Source organism: Linepithema humile, chromosome 3 (assembly GCF_040581485.1).
Source record: "Linepithema humile isolate Giens D197 chromosome 3, Lhum_UNIL_v1.0, whole genome shotgun sequence".
Taxonomy (NCBI): Eukaryota; Metazoa; Arthropoda; class Insecta; order Hymenoptera; family Formicidae; genus Linepithema; species Linepithema humile.
Window position 1 is genome coordinate 4,084,890 of NC_090130.1, and position 15,852 is coordinate 4,100,741.

The 15,852-nt window shown below is 32.3% G+C and overlaps 4 protein-coding genes and 1 long non-coding RNA gene across 7 annotated transcripts in view; 3 read left to right on the forward strand and 2 right to left on the reverse strand.

Annotated features, from left to right (window-relative positions):
- Positions 1 to 60: 60 nt before the first annotated feature.
- LOC105676273 (uncharacterized protein KIAA1143 homolog) lies at positions 61 to 1,193 on the reverse strand. Its single transcript, XM_012374016.2, has 3 exons — positions 966 to 1,193; positions 696 to 828; positions 61 to 589 (listed from the first exon to the last, which is right to left on the reverse strand). Exons 1-3 carry the CDS (start codon positions 1,074 to 1,076, stop codon positions 414 to 416), a joined length of 420 nt encoding a protein of 139 aa, XP_012229439.1. The 5' UTR covers positions 1,077 to 1,193; the 3' UTR covers positions 61 to 413.
- An 82-nt stretch (positions 1,194 to 1,275) lies between these two features.
- LOC136999067 (uncharacterized) lies at positions 1,276 to 3,857 on the forward strand. The gene is made up of 2 exons (XR_010889475.1): positions 1,276 to 1,654; positions 3,511 to 3,857. It is a non-coding gene; the product is annotated as an uncharacterized lncRNA (long non-coding RNA).
- The window catches only part of Vps26 (vacuolar protein sorting 26), a 60,748-nt gene continuing 46,574 nt past the window's right edge, over positions 1,679 to 15,852 (reverse strand). The window contains exons 1-6 of one of the 2 annotated variants that reach the window (XM_012374198.2): positions 5,822 to 6,008; positions 5,563 to 5,706; positions 4,554 to 4,948; positions 4,372 to 4,478; positions 3,981 to 4,192; positions 1,679 to 3,822 (exon numbers count right to left, since the gene is read on the reverse strand). In XM_012374198.2, coding sequence (XP_012229621.1) covers positions 3,559 to 3,822; positions 3,981 to 4,192; positions 4,372 to 4,478; positions 4,554 to 4,948; positions 5,563 to 5,706; positions 5,822 to 5,824 — 1,125 coding nt within the window. In that variant the 5' untranslated portion in view covers positions 5,825 to 6,008 and the 3' untranslated portion in view covers positions 1,679 to 3,558. Of the gene's footprint in view, positions 3,823 to 3,980; positions 4,193 to 4,371; positions 4,479 to 4,553; positions 4,949 to 5,562; positions 5,707 to 5,821; positions 6,009 to 15,852 lie in introns of those variants that run through there. The other variant, XM_012374197.2, reaches the window with a different exon arrangement.
- On the forward strand, positions 6,185 to 11,081 carry LOC105676378 (palmitoyltransferase ZDHHC3). The gene is made up of 7 exons (XM_012374199.2): positions 6,185 to 6,577; positions 6,853 to 7,032; positions 7,122 to 7,307; positions 7,400 to 7,536; positions 7,608 to 7,692; positions 7,806 to 8,018; positions 8,099 to 11,081. The coding sequence occupies exons 2-7, from the start codon at positions 6,949 to 6,951 to the stop codon at positions 8,258 to 8,260; spliced, it is 867 nt and encodes a 288-aa protein (XP_012229622.1). The 5' UTR covers positions 6,185 to 6,577; positions 6,853 to 6,948; the 3' UTR covers positions 8,261 to 11,081.
- On the forward strand, positions 11,230 to 15,284 carry LOC105676381 (uncharacterized). 2 transcript variants are annotated; one of them, XM_012374203.2, is made up of 3 exons: positions 11,230 to 11,862; positions 13,848 to 13,926; positions 14,428 to 15,284. In XM_012374203.2, exons 2-3 carry the CDS (start codon positions 13,879 to 13,881, stop codon positions 14,689 to 14,691), a joined length of 312 nt encoding a protein of 103 aa, XP_012229626.1. In that variant the 5' UTR covers positions 11,230 to 11,862; positions 13,848 to 13,878; the 3' UTR covers positions 14,692 to 15,284. The 2 variants fall into 2 exon arrangements, with proteins under 2 accessions (XP_012229626.1, XP_067208630.1); XM_067352529.1 differs by lacking the exon at positions 11,230 to 11,862 and having other exon boundaries at positions 13,335 to 13,926.

The following is a 15,852-nucleotide window of genomic DNA, read 5'->3' on the forward strand; positions in this document are numbered from 1 at the left end:
ACATGCATGTATTTCAATATTATCGGAAATATAATAATGGAAAGATAAACTTTTATCAAATATATTGCTTATAAAAATTATATTTTTATATCACCTTCACATAACCTTTCTGTATACTTTTTTTTTTTTTAAATCTCAGCTGTTATACAAGTAAAATTTATAAACCTGAAAGGCATTTTTGCAATTGCAAACAATGCAAATATTCTTACCAAATCTCCCCCTTTTATCATACAATTTCTTGTTTATACAATTTACAAGATGCACAAGTTCTTAAGTAATATTTTTTTCTATAGCTAAGTTTCACATATAATCTTGACAACAATGTGTCAGATGTTTCATTATTTATGATAGAAAAAAGTTACTTATACTAGAAGATATAATACACAAGTACACTTAAGTAAAAATTTACAATGTTATCCAACATCATCGTCTTCATTCTCATTATCGTCGAAAGACAAGATAACCTTCTGCTTTGTTTTCTTCGTTTTCTTTTTTACAGGTTTATCTGTGGCGTCAGATTCGGATTCTGTTGCTTTAGTTTTGCGAAATACAATCTTCTTAGACAAATCAGCAGGTGCGTTATTTTCTTCTGTAAATTAATTCATAACTTTGATCAAGAGACATTGATATTAAACATATTTTTCATATAAAGTGTACTCTCTATGAATAGTTTCAACAGTGTAATGTTTCTGTACCTTTTTCTTTTTCTTTTTCGAAGGCATCTGCTTCTTCTGCTGTTAAATCACCTGACTTTAAGACGACAACAACAGGCTTCTCATCAGTTAAGTCTTCTCTTTCATCATCAGAGATTTCTGGTAGTGCTTCTTTCTAGTTTAATGAAATAGACAGATATAAAATTTGTGTTATAAATTATATTGTATATAAAATTTGTGTTATAAACAATATAAAATATAATCATAAATAGAATTCAACTTGCAGCAAATAACTCACATGCAGAATCTTACCTTTGTGTCTACAGTAGGACCTTCTTTATATCCGGCTTGCTCTTTCAATTCTCGTAGAAATTTCGGCTCATTCGGTTTAATGTATGACACATTATGTTTTTTTTTTGACATGATTTTTGACTCTGTTGCGTTCAAATGTCGAATTTAAAGAAGTATTTGAATAAGAGTAACCTAATATCAAATTTTCTAGAGAGAATTCTGTTCTGAAAGCATTTAATGGGAGATTCACACCACATGCAATATCTAATTTACATTTCCGATGACCAATAGGAAAATGTGCTTTCTAGGAATTTTAGCTAGTGACATTTTTACCAGTTACCTGTAAAGTTTATAGCTAGTGACAAATACCCATGTAATTCGCGCGTGCTTACATTATTACTTTACAAAATAACAATTATCTCTCTCTCTCTCTCAACGAGTTATATTTTCGTAAAGAAAAAATCGTCTAACATATAACTTTTCTAATCAATATTTTTATATTTTACAATTAACAGCATAAATATAATATAAAATTATGATTTAGCAAAAACAGGGAAAAAAGAAACATTACTTTTTCTAAACATTTAAACTTAAATATAAAAGTGCATTATTTTAAAACATTTATGTAATTTGATTTACTATTAAATGTTTTTTAATTTATATGTTAAAGAATTATATAAAACTGTGGTCAGGATTTAAGCCTGGATCAGGTATGTATATACATAAAACAATGATCATTTTCCAATATACATATATGCACATATGCGCTGTATACAATATATATTCATATGAGCATTAAAATATACAACTAGTTGCATACCGCATGATAATATGTATATATCTGTATATATATACAATATTTGACATGTCAAATAATTCACAAATAGATTTTCCCTCCTTTTGCTTACATGTACATATTTCTCTTTTTTTTTCCCCCCCCTTTTATTTACCTATCTCTGTCGTTTTCATCCTCTATAATCAACAAATAACAAACGTGTGTGAATTATGAAAAGTCTAAACTTACACGAAACAAAACATTACTTTTTGAGCGCGTAAGTTACATGTATATATATCATCTAATATTATGCATTTCTTCTCATAAGGTTTTTTTTACAGTCAAACCTCCATAATATAGAACAGTACAAAACGATAGGTTTGCCTTTTGCAGCAGCAGGAATGCTTTTATCACTGTAGTATTTCACAATACTGTAGTGATGAAAGAAAATGTCTGCTTACGGCTGTTGGTGATATTACAATATGTAAGTACCTGTGTGTGCATATACACAAATATACAGTGTGTCAAGAGAATCGTGATACAGCCAGCGAGGAAACTTCTCGTGAAAAAAATAAAATATATATTTTAAATTGTCACTTTTTTAGAAAAAACGATTCATGTTAAACGATAAGTGCACATTACTTTTATATTCAAAATTTGTTTAAAAACCGTAGTAAAAAAATTTATTCTATAATTTTTATTTTTTTTTTCACGAAATATTCTCCTGACATATATCACAATTTACCAAACACACCGTATAATCCAATCAGTCATTTGCCAGAATGCGAAGTCGTATATGTATATATGCACACACATATACTGCAGTATGTATATATTTATAAATACACGAGGCGGCTACCCCATTATTTAATCTATCATAGTCCACTCTCGTGTCCAGAAAGGCATATCGACTTGAGCAGGTATTATAATATGTGTCTGGAAGATTGATATTACGCAAACGCACGCTTTTGCATATAAAAATCTATCTTATGAAATTCTTCTTATGCACAGCGCTAAACTCAAAGCTGAAGAAAATCTATGGCTTGTATCGTGCAAGAATCTTTCTTTTTTTTTTTTTTTGTACAAACGCGCTCTAAAAATAAGTGCGATCTTTCTCGCTTAAGGTGTCTCATGTGTTTATATATAAATTATTTTTAAAAACATGCATCTCATATACGTAAGTAGCTTTCTCGTGTCTTCGTTTATAGTACTCGCAGACTAGGTGAACGGATTAATATGGGGCAGCCTTTGTGAGTATATATCCACTTTTGTATTTATAAACTCTCTTCGTATTAATATGACGCTGCCATAAAAAGAGAGAATTCGGATTTTTCAGAATTATACAGTGGGCGGGTCAGTGGGCAATTGTCTGTATAAAACATTTAGAACACTGTAACACCCAGATGTTTTGCAAAATGTACCGTCGGTTAATATTTGATTAGTAAGCCGTCCATTCAGGAATATTTATACTGTTTGTTCATATTATATATACTCATTTGCAACACATGGCTCGTTAAATAATCTCGAAATAATCTTTCTCCGTATGGCAAAATCTTCCCTTTTTTTTACCTATTCCTCGGAAATATTATAATTTTGATCGATAATCTGCTAGTTATAAATCATTCGCTCTCAATTATATATAATGTATCCAAAATATTTACAACTTTGCTAGCAGGCCTTTTATGCATCTCCCGCTATTTTTCTTACTAAAAACAAATCTCCCAATGCAATAAAGGAGATATTTTTTAAACTAATTCTTGCATTTATCTCAGATGTATTTGACGTTTTCAGCTAATCTGGGTCATTACTGACACCAAGAACTGGACTACATCCGGAGACTCAATCACTTTCTGGACCAGCTTCCTTCTCGCCTTCGCCGTCTCCTTCCTCTCGTGTCATGCCTTCGATTGGTGCTGGGGTGTCCTCTACATTCGTGATGTTACTTGTTGGCAGTTGTCCCGAACCGGGCGGCACTGATGGAGGGCCATTCTGAGCAGCACCTTGCGGGAATCCTGTTTCTGCCGACACTAAATGTGATGGCATGTGTGGCGAGGCCGTTTGCGATTTTCTGCTTTTCTCACCTTTCCTCCACAATGTTATCTCCTAAATAATAAATACAAAAATTAGATAAAGAAGAATTGATAGTCTCCTTATAAGGCTCTAATATTTCCGTTCCATAATAATAAGATAATTATTAAGATAGGAAAAGTGTAATTCTAAAAAAAAATCTTAACACATTTGATTTATAAATAATTACTCACTTGTTGTTTGAAGTATCGTCGATCTTCTTCATCCATGAGAACTAAATTCAAATAATATCTAACGCTAAACTTCTTATTAATATCGCGCATTGTAGGCGCCAGATCGTATCCAGCTAAGAATACCCTTATGGGAATGGACTCTCCTCGAACAGGCGCACCATCCATGATTTCATACTTTGCTATAGTTTCATTTTCGGTGAATGTATGAGGGCCTGCAAATATGTATTCTAATTATTGCCTTATATAGTACCATGGATACTAAAAAGAACAGATCTTGTAAAACCAAAACTCTTCTTCCAATTTTGCCACATGCATGCATTCAAAAGTGCAGAAATTATAGTGAATACTAATGCTACTTTATACTTGAGTATACGAGTTGTTTATAACCTACCAGAACCAGTAGTTTCTCGTTTGATGATTGCTATCTCCATGTGTTTTATTTTTATTCTAACCAAAAGAAAGTATATTTTTCCAACAATTACATCTTTCAAATGATATCTGAAAAAGAGGCAATTATATTACTATATAATCCATATCAGAAAATCAATGCGAGTGGTTTGCAATGTAACTCACTTGCTTTTATTGTATTCAAATTCGATATGCAAACAGTCTTCAATTCCAACTTCCATTTTAATGGGATTATTCATATCTGGATAGGAACTAAGAGTGTGTACAACTAATTCCAGTTCTTTAACAATGTCACTAAGTCTTCTTACAATTGTCACTTTTAAGAAATATCTTAGTCGCACATTGGAACCAGTGTAACTCTCAAACGGTTTCTCCACATTTGGAAACTCGAATGTATATACTGTATTATGTGTCAACTCTCCCGGCCTTGCTAATTCTTTCACCAGGCTTGTGAACTCATGATGATTACCTCTGTCATAATATAGCTCAATTTGTCCAATAAATTCTACCTTAACACCATGATGCTCTAATTTACCAGCTTTCCTTAAACTGATGTTAATCTGTAAGCATTAATTTATTGGTAAGTTTATATAAAAGAGCATATATGTCATAACAACATAAAATAAAATGTCAAAATAATTAATACGTGTTATCAAGTAATCAGAATACAATAAAATTTATATATAATTATAAAATTAATGTAATTTATCTGTAATACTAATCTGTAATGCAGAAGTTCAAAAGACATATGGAAAAATTTTATAAATAAAAGCATGTATGTTTAATATTTTATAATATATAGATATTTTTCTATAATTATGCCAGTTGTTAATAATAAATTAATACATAAATATAGAACATAAAACAAAACTGAAAAAAAACCAATCTATAATATATGACATTATATAAATAAATTATGTTTTAGTTTTTCATATATCGAATAAATGACAATTTGCTTAATGTACTACACTATAAGAAAGAAATTTTTATCTAACAGAAATACAATAGTTATTTGAATTCCACATAGAATAAATGATAAATCGCATAGTTTCTGACACTTAGTACATTGCATGTAAGCATTAACATTCTAGGCTCATCAGGTAGCACTATCTGCAAATCAGCTACAATCGGCGGCGACTCGATATTAAATTTCGATTCCAGAAAGCAGTCTTACCTTGCCGGACACGGTTTCTCCGTCGTAATACAGCAAGTGTCGTTCCTTCTTGCCATCCTCGGATTTGATGTCCGCGGTCTTCCGCGTTTCAGCGCCGTCCAACGTAATCTCTATATCGGCGGATTGGCCAAAACCGAAGAAACTCTGTGACAAAAAACAAAAGCGGTAATATAATTGTTGTGACGAGAAGAGCTTATCGGCGAAAATTTCGTGCTACAACGACAGAGCGATTACGACTGTCCCTCCCGGATAAACGCACCATTTTTCAAGAAAAAAAGCACAGTCTGTGCGCGAGTGAGATGTCCCGGCGTGAAGCCGCAGTCACGTTTGACAGGATCGCAGTGTAGCGAGGATCAATGAACAATTCTCCAAGGTAACATTTTACTTTACGCAGAGACGAAAGTTGGGTTATTTTTTACTCGTTCCTCCCAAAAGTCACAAGTAGCCAATATGGCCGTGCATCACGGCCCCCCACCTTGCGTACTGTCAAACCGCTGGAGGCGCACGCGGCAATTCGCAAGTGGCGCATTCTGGCGCTCGCCGATTTCGAAAAGGCAAGGTCGGTCTCCGCTCTACGTAGCGGATGCACCTTTCGCTATTCCTGTGTTTTCGGGATCTCTAGATTAGCGCACGTGATAAGAGATCAGTCAGAACGCGCCTCCTTCCGCGGCACGTTTACACGATCGTGGAACCGTTATAAATTGTAACGAGAGGGAGACAACCAAAGACAGGGAGAGAGAATCTTGTCGATAATGTAAGCCGATTCGCTCTCTCATGTGTGTTTCACTCATAATTAATTCAAAATTATTGCGAATGTTCATGTATTTATGACTGTACGCCGCGGTACGCACGCACTCCGCATTCCATTGCTGATTAGGTGATATCGAAAAAATCAATTTTTACGCCGAGCGCTCGCTGTACGCGCTGTTTTGCGACGCCACAATGCCAAACAACATATGACAAAAGCCATCGTACATTGTTGCTCTTTAGGGGATGCATGTCACTGTACAGTGATGTGAGTATTTAATTGGAATAGGTTACATGTCTTTCAAGAATCTTGAGACTTGATATTTGATGCTTCATATTCTTATTGTACATTTAGCACTGAAACTGATCTAGTTTGTCTATCTAATTTTTGTTTTGATGTTATTGATGAATTACATTGATAAACATTTATTTTGATGTTAGATATCAGATAAATAAAACTCAAACATAAATGATTACATCTATGTACTAAAAATGTTACTTTATATATCTCGTTGAGGTAATAACCTATTTTTTCCTTTTTAGGAATATAGTTGCAGATTTCAATATGTACAAAGGTGGAGATGTTAGTCATTTCCTTTATATTCAATAAAGGATACAGTAGTTTAGTGAATAATCTTGATGATGGATTATGAATACATTCCCTTTCATAGGGAGAGAGATTTTCATAATAGATGGTGTGGTGGAAAACTTTGGTGTATTAAAGTATGTTTTAAAAGTACAGTTTTTAATGCTCTGCATTATGTTGTCGTTCAATAAGCAATATTCTAATGTTCTAATACTGATATTTGCAGGATATATGCGGCATTATATGTGCAGTATTAACATGGCTACTAATAATTTACGCAGAATTTGTAGTAACGGCAGTGATTCTAATTCCTACAATAAACACATTATACTCCAGCTTGAACATGGCCATTTTTCAATGTCTAGCATTTCTGGCTTTTGCGTCACATCTGAAAACCATGTTTACAGATCCGGTAATTAAGATAATGATCAAATATTAATTATTGTTAATTATGTACAAAATAAGACATGTTAAGGCTTTATTGTCAATCTGATTTGTGTATAGGGTGCAGTACCAAAAGGTAACGCCACGAAAGAGCTGATACAACAGATGGGGTTTAGAGATGGACAAGTTATTTTTAAGTGTCCCAAATGTTGTTCTATTAAACCTGACAGGGCGCATCATTGCTCCGTATGCCAAAGGTGAATAAGATTAAATTTGTATTTATTAGACAATATGGCAACGCATTGATTGTATCTTATAATTGATGTAGATGCATTAGAAAAATGGATCATCATTGTCCATGGGTTAATAATTGCGTTGGAGAAAATAATCAAAAGTACTTTGTACTTTTTACTGTGAGTATTTCACACATTACCTCTATACAATTAAATTAATCTAATTAAATTTTACATAGAGATATTTTATATGATAAAATATAGATACATTCTAGTTTTATACTGTATTTCAGTTTTATATAGCGGGCATATCATTGCAATCTTTATTCCTGTGCATGCAACAATTCACTACATGCATCAGACAAGAATGGAGAGAATGTTCGACACTTAGTCCACCAGCGACAGTGGTGCTGTTGTTATTTTTAGCATTCGAGGCCCTTTTATTTGCCATTTTTACTGCTGTGATGTTAGGCACACAATTACAAGCTATTTGGAATGATGAAACTGTATGTATACCGCTCTGACTGTATAACGTTTTCTCTTTGTATACAAAGATATGATTTATATCGAAATGCTTATATTTCAGGGTATAGAACAACTGAAAAAGGAAGAGGCTAGATGGGTTCGTAATAGCAAATGGAAGTCTATTCAAGCGGTTTTCGGAAGATTTTCGATAGCTTGGTTTTCTCCCTTTACCTCGCCTCCTAAAGCAAAGACTAAGCTAGATTCTTATCTATACTCTGTCTAAAATTATATTTTGGTACGAATGCTACTTATAACCATGACTTAGAGAGAGAAACATTTAATATATTATAAATACCAATTAATTATAATGCATGATTGATATTCTGGCAGTTTCAAGAATTTGGATAATGCTAAATTTTTTTTAACGAAGACAAAGAGAAATAATAGAGAAAACTTTTGCGTGATTTAAATAATCTTTGTTTTTCTATGATTTGATTATTTATATTTGATGATTTGATTTTTGCGAATACATCGATACATTTGTGATTACAGATTTTCTTTCTATTTTTATTATTTATGACTTTATTTTTTTTTTTTTGGAAATCATAATTTTTTAATAAATTCACTCTATACAAAGTTCATTAAAACAGGCAAAATTGTTCTAATTAATAGAATTATTTTGCATGTGATATGTATATACACATACATATAAATGTGCAATGCAAATGTATGTATAAAGAAAAAACATACCATATTTAGTTTGTAATAGTGAGAATTTTGTACAATCTTGTCGAGTTTTATCATTACTCGAAAGCGATATTTTTCATAATAGTAAAAGTGTTGAAAGTAATCAATTGAAGAAATTATTCACATTTGTTTACATCTTTTGTAAACATTTTATTTATTATTGTTATTCATTAATTTCATATTATCTATTCAACGATTGATACGTAATTTATATAGTTATATGTAACTTATAAGAAATAATTCATGCAGTCTTAAGAAATAAGGCGCAAATGATGTCTTCAATAATAGAATATTATATATGAGCATAAATATACTACATATATATATATGTATATATATATTGATATATATTTATATCTTTCGTGGAACGTTTGTAATTTTATACTATAATATAATGACGGCGTTAGAAAAGTACTTAAGAAAAAAGTAATAATCAGGGCTGGGTTTAAGCTGTTTCTTATCTCTATATACAATATTTTTTAGAGTTCTGCGGTACATATAAATTTTAATAGACGCAGGAAAACAAGCTAATTAATATAGACATAATCATCAAGTTACACAATTGGGTAACTAATTTTTCAAATTATTAATATTTTGTAAATTAACAATAAACATTTATTCAGCATGTAACATTATTTAATATCAAACAATAAATATTTTTTTCTTATTTTCAATATTATGAAATTAATAATTATATAATTAATTTGTCTTTTATTAACTTCGTTGCAATTATATTTTTTATATAATTAAATTTTTTGACCTCAAATGTTGCATTGCAAGGAGCTTTATAATTAAGAAAATTTTGTTCTCCTTTTATTGATGTATGTACAAATCGAACAATAATTATTAAATCATTATCATTGTTTGCAATATTTTATCGAAGGTTTCTGAATTTGCAAAGTCTCCAGCTAGTATGTAGTGTATTTATAGATAAATTCAGCTCTGGTAACAATTATGATATTTTATCAAAGAAACAACATTTTTCTAAAAATAAAGCGCTAGAGACACGTGAGAAGAGAAATACTCGTTTCAGATCATTATACCATGACAGTAACGGTGAAAATAGTTCTTTGATATTTTTACTTTTTATTTGAGATATTTCATATTTTTATAAATTAGAGCTAGAAAAATCTGCAACTTTCGATTAATTTTCATGATTGACGCCCACTGTTTCCTCCTTGCCACTCGCGTTCTCAATAAGTTTTCTGATGACCGTAATTAATCGTGAAATTGTATGTTGCCTTTAATTATAAATTATTCGGCGGTTCATTAAGGAAAGCGGTGAGCAATTATGAAAATCGAAAAATCGCAGATTTCGCCCAGATCTGGTATAATAATGAATATTCAAACGCATGCCATAAATATAAGTATTAAGTAAACGAAATATTATCGAAGATACGTTAACGAGAGATATTGAAACAATATGCGGTGCTACGAATTTTTCATATTGTATTCGTTATATCTTGCAACTGTAGAAAAAGCATTTTAATGTGTCCGCTTATCGAAAATCTAAATTTTTTCCAGTTATATCAAATTATTAGGTGCATATCAAGGATTAATAAAAATTAAATTTTGGGGAGAAAAATTAAGAGCAAAGACTAAGTAATTATATTTTTTATCTAGCATTTATCTCGGTAAATGTACGACAAATAATCTTTTCATCTACTTTTATTTAGCAATTAAGGCTCGAACGAAATAAGACAAATTTTCACCTCGACGTATCGGATTTGTAATAGATTTAAACAGATTTGTAGATAAGGTTTTCATCTCCATTTTTTATCTAAATATTTTCTGTGATAAGTAATTCTGTCTCGAGTTATACTGTATACTCATGAAATTTCATCTGAACTCAACCCGTAAGCTCCGGTCAGCGGGATTCTCTTGTTAGTCATGCGTTCGCAAAACAAGATTTCTCTGCTTGACTTGGAAACGAGCAATCAGTCAGCCGCGCGGCGATATTACTAGCCTTTAATTCAAAAAGATCAGTGATAATTAGTATTTTTAAACTTATAAGAGTGATTTCACTATATCGCTTTCTATCCTCGCTCTCGAAACGTCTAGGTAAATATTATATTTCATATTAGTACATATATATCAAATTAAGCCTCTTATATGTGCGACTGGATTGACAGTAATCGCATAAATGTAAAGCAAGTGTCTAAAATCGCGATTCCATAGACTTGAATTGTCAAAACAGCACTTTCGTAAAGTAAAAGTTAGTAATTAGCATTAATAGCAATTTAATGTATTATTAACTATTTACGATTAAATGTCGTGATATATATATATTCGATAAAATAGCTTTAATATTCTGTTTTCTAATCGCAAGACATATACATATATTTATATATTTATTACTGATATATTAATTTCATGTGAAATTAATTCCTCTCTTTTTAAGGATAATATCAATCGTATATTACAATGTACATTTAGAAATTTAATACATAAAATTGCTAATTATTTTTATATTGTACTCTTTAAGTTTCTTATGAAATTATTTAAATTGCTCGTCTTCCATCTGAGCATATCATTAAAGCTTTACGCAAACGTCAGAAAGCCAGAGACCTTTTAATCAAACCGTGTCTATTTCTGTTCTATGATTTTCCATTTTTGTTTGCTTTTCGATAAACGTTCAATTAGGAGAAAATTAAATGGACTTCTTTTCTCTTCTCCGGCAATAAATTGTTCATATCTTCGTGTTAAGGATACACGCATATCCAGTTATTTCTTATCCACCGTGAGTCAAGCCGTCGAGCAAAGAGACACCACAGAAGTAAAGTGTGCCAAAAAAGTACCGAGAGAAAAAGGCGATTCTTATTGCTCGAAAGAGATACGCTTATCCATCGGCGAAGCGCGTATGCGGCTCTCGCTATTGGATATTCATGGCACGGCAAAAAAACAAAGAGAACGACTCGGTTTGGCTTGGCATCCACTTTCATCGACTTCCGTTTTTACGGACGAGGACACGTTGCGGCGTAGCGCTGACTTCCATCACGACGGAGCGCGGACGCGACAAGGCCGTCGTGGCTGAGGCACGTCGTGCGGATCGGTGACGCCTCGAAACCTGCCTCTATCGCGAGTACCATTGCCGTCGTCGCTCGGTTGCTGGCTTTCACTTTTCCTGGCGATACCTCGGTGAGTCTTTTGAAGCTTTCCGCACGCGCGCGCAATTTCCCGGAGGTTTTACTCATCCAGACATGTGTTTAAGGCCCGTAAAAGACAACGACCGATAGACAAAGCTGACGCTACTAATAAGGCTCTTAGTATCTTGATTTTACATTACAATGTTGATTTTTTTTACGAACTGTTAAATTTGACCAGATGGAGAGAACGGTGATCGGTTTTGATCGGGAAAAATGTGTCCTCCGACTGAGTTTGGTAAACGGCGCACCATTTTGATTTATTTAAGCGAAATGTAAGCGTACACTTTGGATAAAACTCTTTCTATAAATCAGAACACTAAGTAGATTCTCGACGGAGCTTGTCAAGTTGATTAAATCGCGAGCTTCGAGGCATTTAATCTGCGAGGTGATGACGAACCGTGCGCTTCGCACCGTCACGCTTTGCTTGAACACTTTCGCTCTCGTGCTCCGCGGATCATCGTGATTTTTAATTGGACACCGCATGTGTAATCGTCATTTTATGGTTATTTACCGATGCTTTATCTCGCGAGCAAAGACCTATGATCTGATGTATAATGATACGTAATTAGTTGCGAAGATAAATATTAAGTTCTGCCCATTAACACGAGAATGATTTGCGATTTTGTGATATCCTTAAAATGACAGCTTGTCATCTTGTATGTAGAAAAGAGAATCATAACTTTTTTCAGCACTGTTAATGTCAATTAAAAATTAAAAAACACGGGGTCATATCAGATTAAAAAATACACAATTATATCATTGTCAACAGATCACAGATATATTCGAAAGAATATATTTAAAAGCTGTAAAGATGTTTAAAGGACGTCTTAATTTTTTTAAATATTCCTTAAATGCTTTTCGGATTTTTGTGTCATTTGAAAAAAATATATTTGTTATATTTTAAAGTGTTGTTTTAAGTTAATTTAGTCAACGATGAAAATAAAGTAAAAACTAATTTTGTTAGCGATTAAAACAACGACTCTTTTTGAAGTACAACAAAAGGCCTTACATTTCGTCAATGTAAGTCTATGATGTAATGGGCGAGCGGTCAAAGTACGCACGCATAAAAGAGAATGGAGAGCGACTGTAAAAATGTTGATTTTAGAGCGGGCGTTCTAGAGATATATTTACATTTCTAATGATGTACATTGTGATACCGTCGTTTAGATAGATTAGTTTATTGCGGTTAGAACAGGTATGTTGTATCTGATATAAATTAATCTGCATTTATAAACTCTAAGCAGATACGATTTGTAGAGCAAATATAAATTTACTTTTCTTACAAATGAGTTTTCTTAACGTTATCTTTAATAGTTTTTATGTATTCATCTCGCTTTCTTACCGCCAATTTATGAAATTCTATAACTTTGATTTTCTTGTTAATAATTTAAATTGATTTTAATTTTAATTTTAAACAATTTGTTATTAATAATTTAAATTGATTTCAATTTTAATTTTATGCAAGTTATTAATAATTTAAATAAAGTTCTGAGCGGTTTTTCGCTCTTATTCCAAGTCGCAAGATCCTTTCATCCTGCACATTTTTACAAAATATTTATTACTCGTGATTTAACTGTAATTTCTAGATCTCTTCGATTTTCTCCCGGGATTTGCTTCTACAAGACTTGTTATTATAGAGATACGGCGTACCTTACTCTAGATTTACCTTGCGAATCGAGGCGATGCTCACGTTTCGCATGCAACATTAAGTGCGCGTATCTCCACGCATCGAGTACCTGGATATTAGCGCCAAACGCAAGTGCACGTTACGGACGAACAAACCCGACCTTTTTTTTTTATAGCTCATCGGTCGCAATTATAAACATATTTGCATGCCACGTGGCGCGGCATATAATTAAAATCCGACGCATGACCCGATTTATCGCTTTCCCTGTTTCATTGATTCCCTTGAGAGAGTTTATTGACAGGTCGTCGCCGCGTATCCCACGCATAACGTCGCATTATTTGTTATTTTAGTGTTTTGATTGCGCGAGATCTGGGCGGGGAAATGGAACGGAAAGTGGTAATGATGTGGAACGACCGGAACATCTTGCTGGTACGTAATGATACTATCCACCGAAAATTATTGTCATTCGTAACTGACGCGATGGTTCATGGTGATAGAAAGATTTATCGATATTGTAGATAAATCGTGATCTTATCGATTTTATTGTATTTTATGATAATTTATAAAGATATATATATAAAGAGAGAAAGTTATATTTTAAATATTCGTGATTAAGATATGGATGTTTTATAATTATATTATCATTTTTTATACTAAATAAATATTTATTAACCTATTAATTATCATGATTAATTACTGTAAATGTTGAAAATATATTTAATAAATATCTTAATATTTTAAATATTTTTTTTATTAGTATTAGCTTGGTATTCAATAACTTATTTTATAAAAATAAATTTTTAACATCCGAATCAGTGTCTGATTTTACAGAATTCATAATTAATTTCTTCCAATTTATCTATTATTTATAACAAAGCGATTGTTTATTTTTGCATATCGATAGCCATAGAGAAGACAATTTTATTACAGGTTTTGTACTTTCTTCTGGCGTTAATTACTTTCACGTCAGCGTACGATCCAAACGACAAGTCCTTGAAGGACATTCTTCTACCCGAGGGTCAGTTCGAGGCATTTTACTTGAAGGGCACGCAAGACGAGGAACAAAACGCCGTGAGACCGCCTCATCTTCATGGATCTTTTCATCAATATCGAAACCCGGCGCTGGTTGACGCACCGAACAGCGCGGCGTACGGATTTCGTTTCGATGGAAAACGCCGATTCAATTTCAGCTGAATTATTGCCAATAATTGCATCCGAAAAAAGGAATCAATGAGCGCGAGAAACATTACTGACGCTTTCATCGGGAGCTGCGGTTATCATTGAAATATGAAAATTGGAAGTACGCAAAAGGCGAACATTTAGCGGTCAACGATTAGCGATTAGCATCATATTGTGCAGTCAGGCGTGTAACATTCGAAAGTGTTAATAATAAGAAAATCTCAGATGTGTAACGCAAAAATTGTAAATGTGATTTACGCAAATAATAAAAATGCATATTATCGCTGTATCTCTACCATAAAAGCAAACGCTTCGTTGCAAACGTGAAAGAATAAAGTACATGTTTTATTTATGTTTTGCAAGTCTTTTAATTACATTCTATTTCTTGCTTCAACTTTGTTAAGAGCTGTCGAGTAAATTGTGGTAATCAAACAACGCGCTAACGAGATTAACGCGCTAACATTCGAATCAACTCAGTTGTAGAGACGTGATTAATGAGCGATGCATTTGCTCAATTACATTATAAGGATTCATTCCCTCTTATCAAAAGTGACAAATGTTGAATTAATTAATCTCTATGTCGGATTGATAAATTTTCTGTCATAAATCACTTTGAACTAGATTTTCAATTATGAGACAGTTATGTACAGTCTAATGATAGATCATAATCTCTTTAATTGAAATTGATGTTTATGTGAAAAGAATTAATAAGAAATTGTTCTTTCCTATTTAAACACTAATAAAATTTATAATACAATATTTTGAATATATTGAAATTATTTAATAGATCTTAATTTTGCATAATAGACGCAACTTTAGAAAAGTGTAATGTGACAAAATGATATCTATCTAATTTCTATTTAATTTCTATTGGATATTATTTTAATAGAGTTGAAGGGTTATAAAAACATGTAATATGGAAATTCGGAAAAATATTCGGTGGTTTGGAACGCCGTATGTATCATAATGTAACACGCGATTTTACACACGCGAGTGAGAAAGTGGGTATGAATGCATTTCGAGAGAGATGCTATCAAAAGTATTTTGATTTTATCAGAAGTATTCCGATCTTATCGGAAAGTATCATGCACATTTACGTAAATGCATAATCATTTAGGTCGCACGAGCAGGCAGGATTGTTTACCCACGTTTTTGATACTTTAATTGCATTAATGT

What these genes read in the sequence shown, in the direction of transcription:
- LOC105676273 (XM_012374016.2), bottom strand. Translation starts at nt 1,076, where the DNA reads ATGTCAAAAAAAAAACATAATGTGTCATACATTAAACCGAATGAGCCG. An exon ending in GTCCTACTGTAGACACAAAG is followed by an intron (nt 829 to 965) that starts GTAAGATTCTGC and finishes TCATTAAACTAG; the next exon opens with AAAGAAGCACTACCAGAAAT. An exon ending in CGAAAAAGAAAAAGAAAAAG is followed by an intron (nt 590 to 695) that starts GTACAGAAACAT and finishes ATTAATTTACAG; the next exon opens with AAGAAAATAACGCACCTGCT.
- LOC105676378 (XM_012374199.2), top strand. Translation starts at nt 6,949, where the DNA reads ATGATGGATTATGAATACATTCCCTTTCATAGGGAGAGAGATTTTCAT. An exon ending in GAAAACTTTGGTGTATTAAA is followed by an intron (nt 7,033 to 7,121) that starts GTATGTTTTAAA and finishes TGATATTTGCAG; the next exon opens with GATATATGCGGCATTATATG. An exon ending in CATTGCTCCGTATGCCAAAG is followed by an intron (nt 7,537 to 7,607) that starts GTGAATAAGATT and finishes TAATTGATGTAG; the next exon opens with ATGCATTAGAAAAATGGATC.
- LOC105676381 (XM_012374203.2), top strand. Translation starts at nt 13,879, where the DNA reads ATGGAACGGAAAGTGGTAATGATGTGGAACGACCGGAACATCTTGCTG. An exon ending in ACGACCGGAACATCTTGCTG is followed by an intron (nt 13,927 to 14,427) that starts GTACGTAATGAT and finishes ATTTTATTACAG; the next exon opens with GTTTTGTACTTTCTTCTGGC.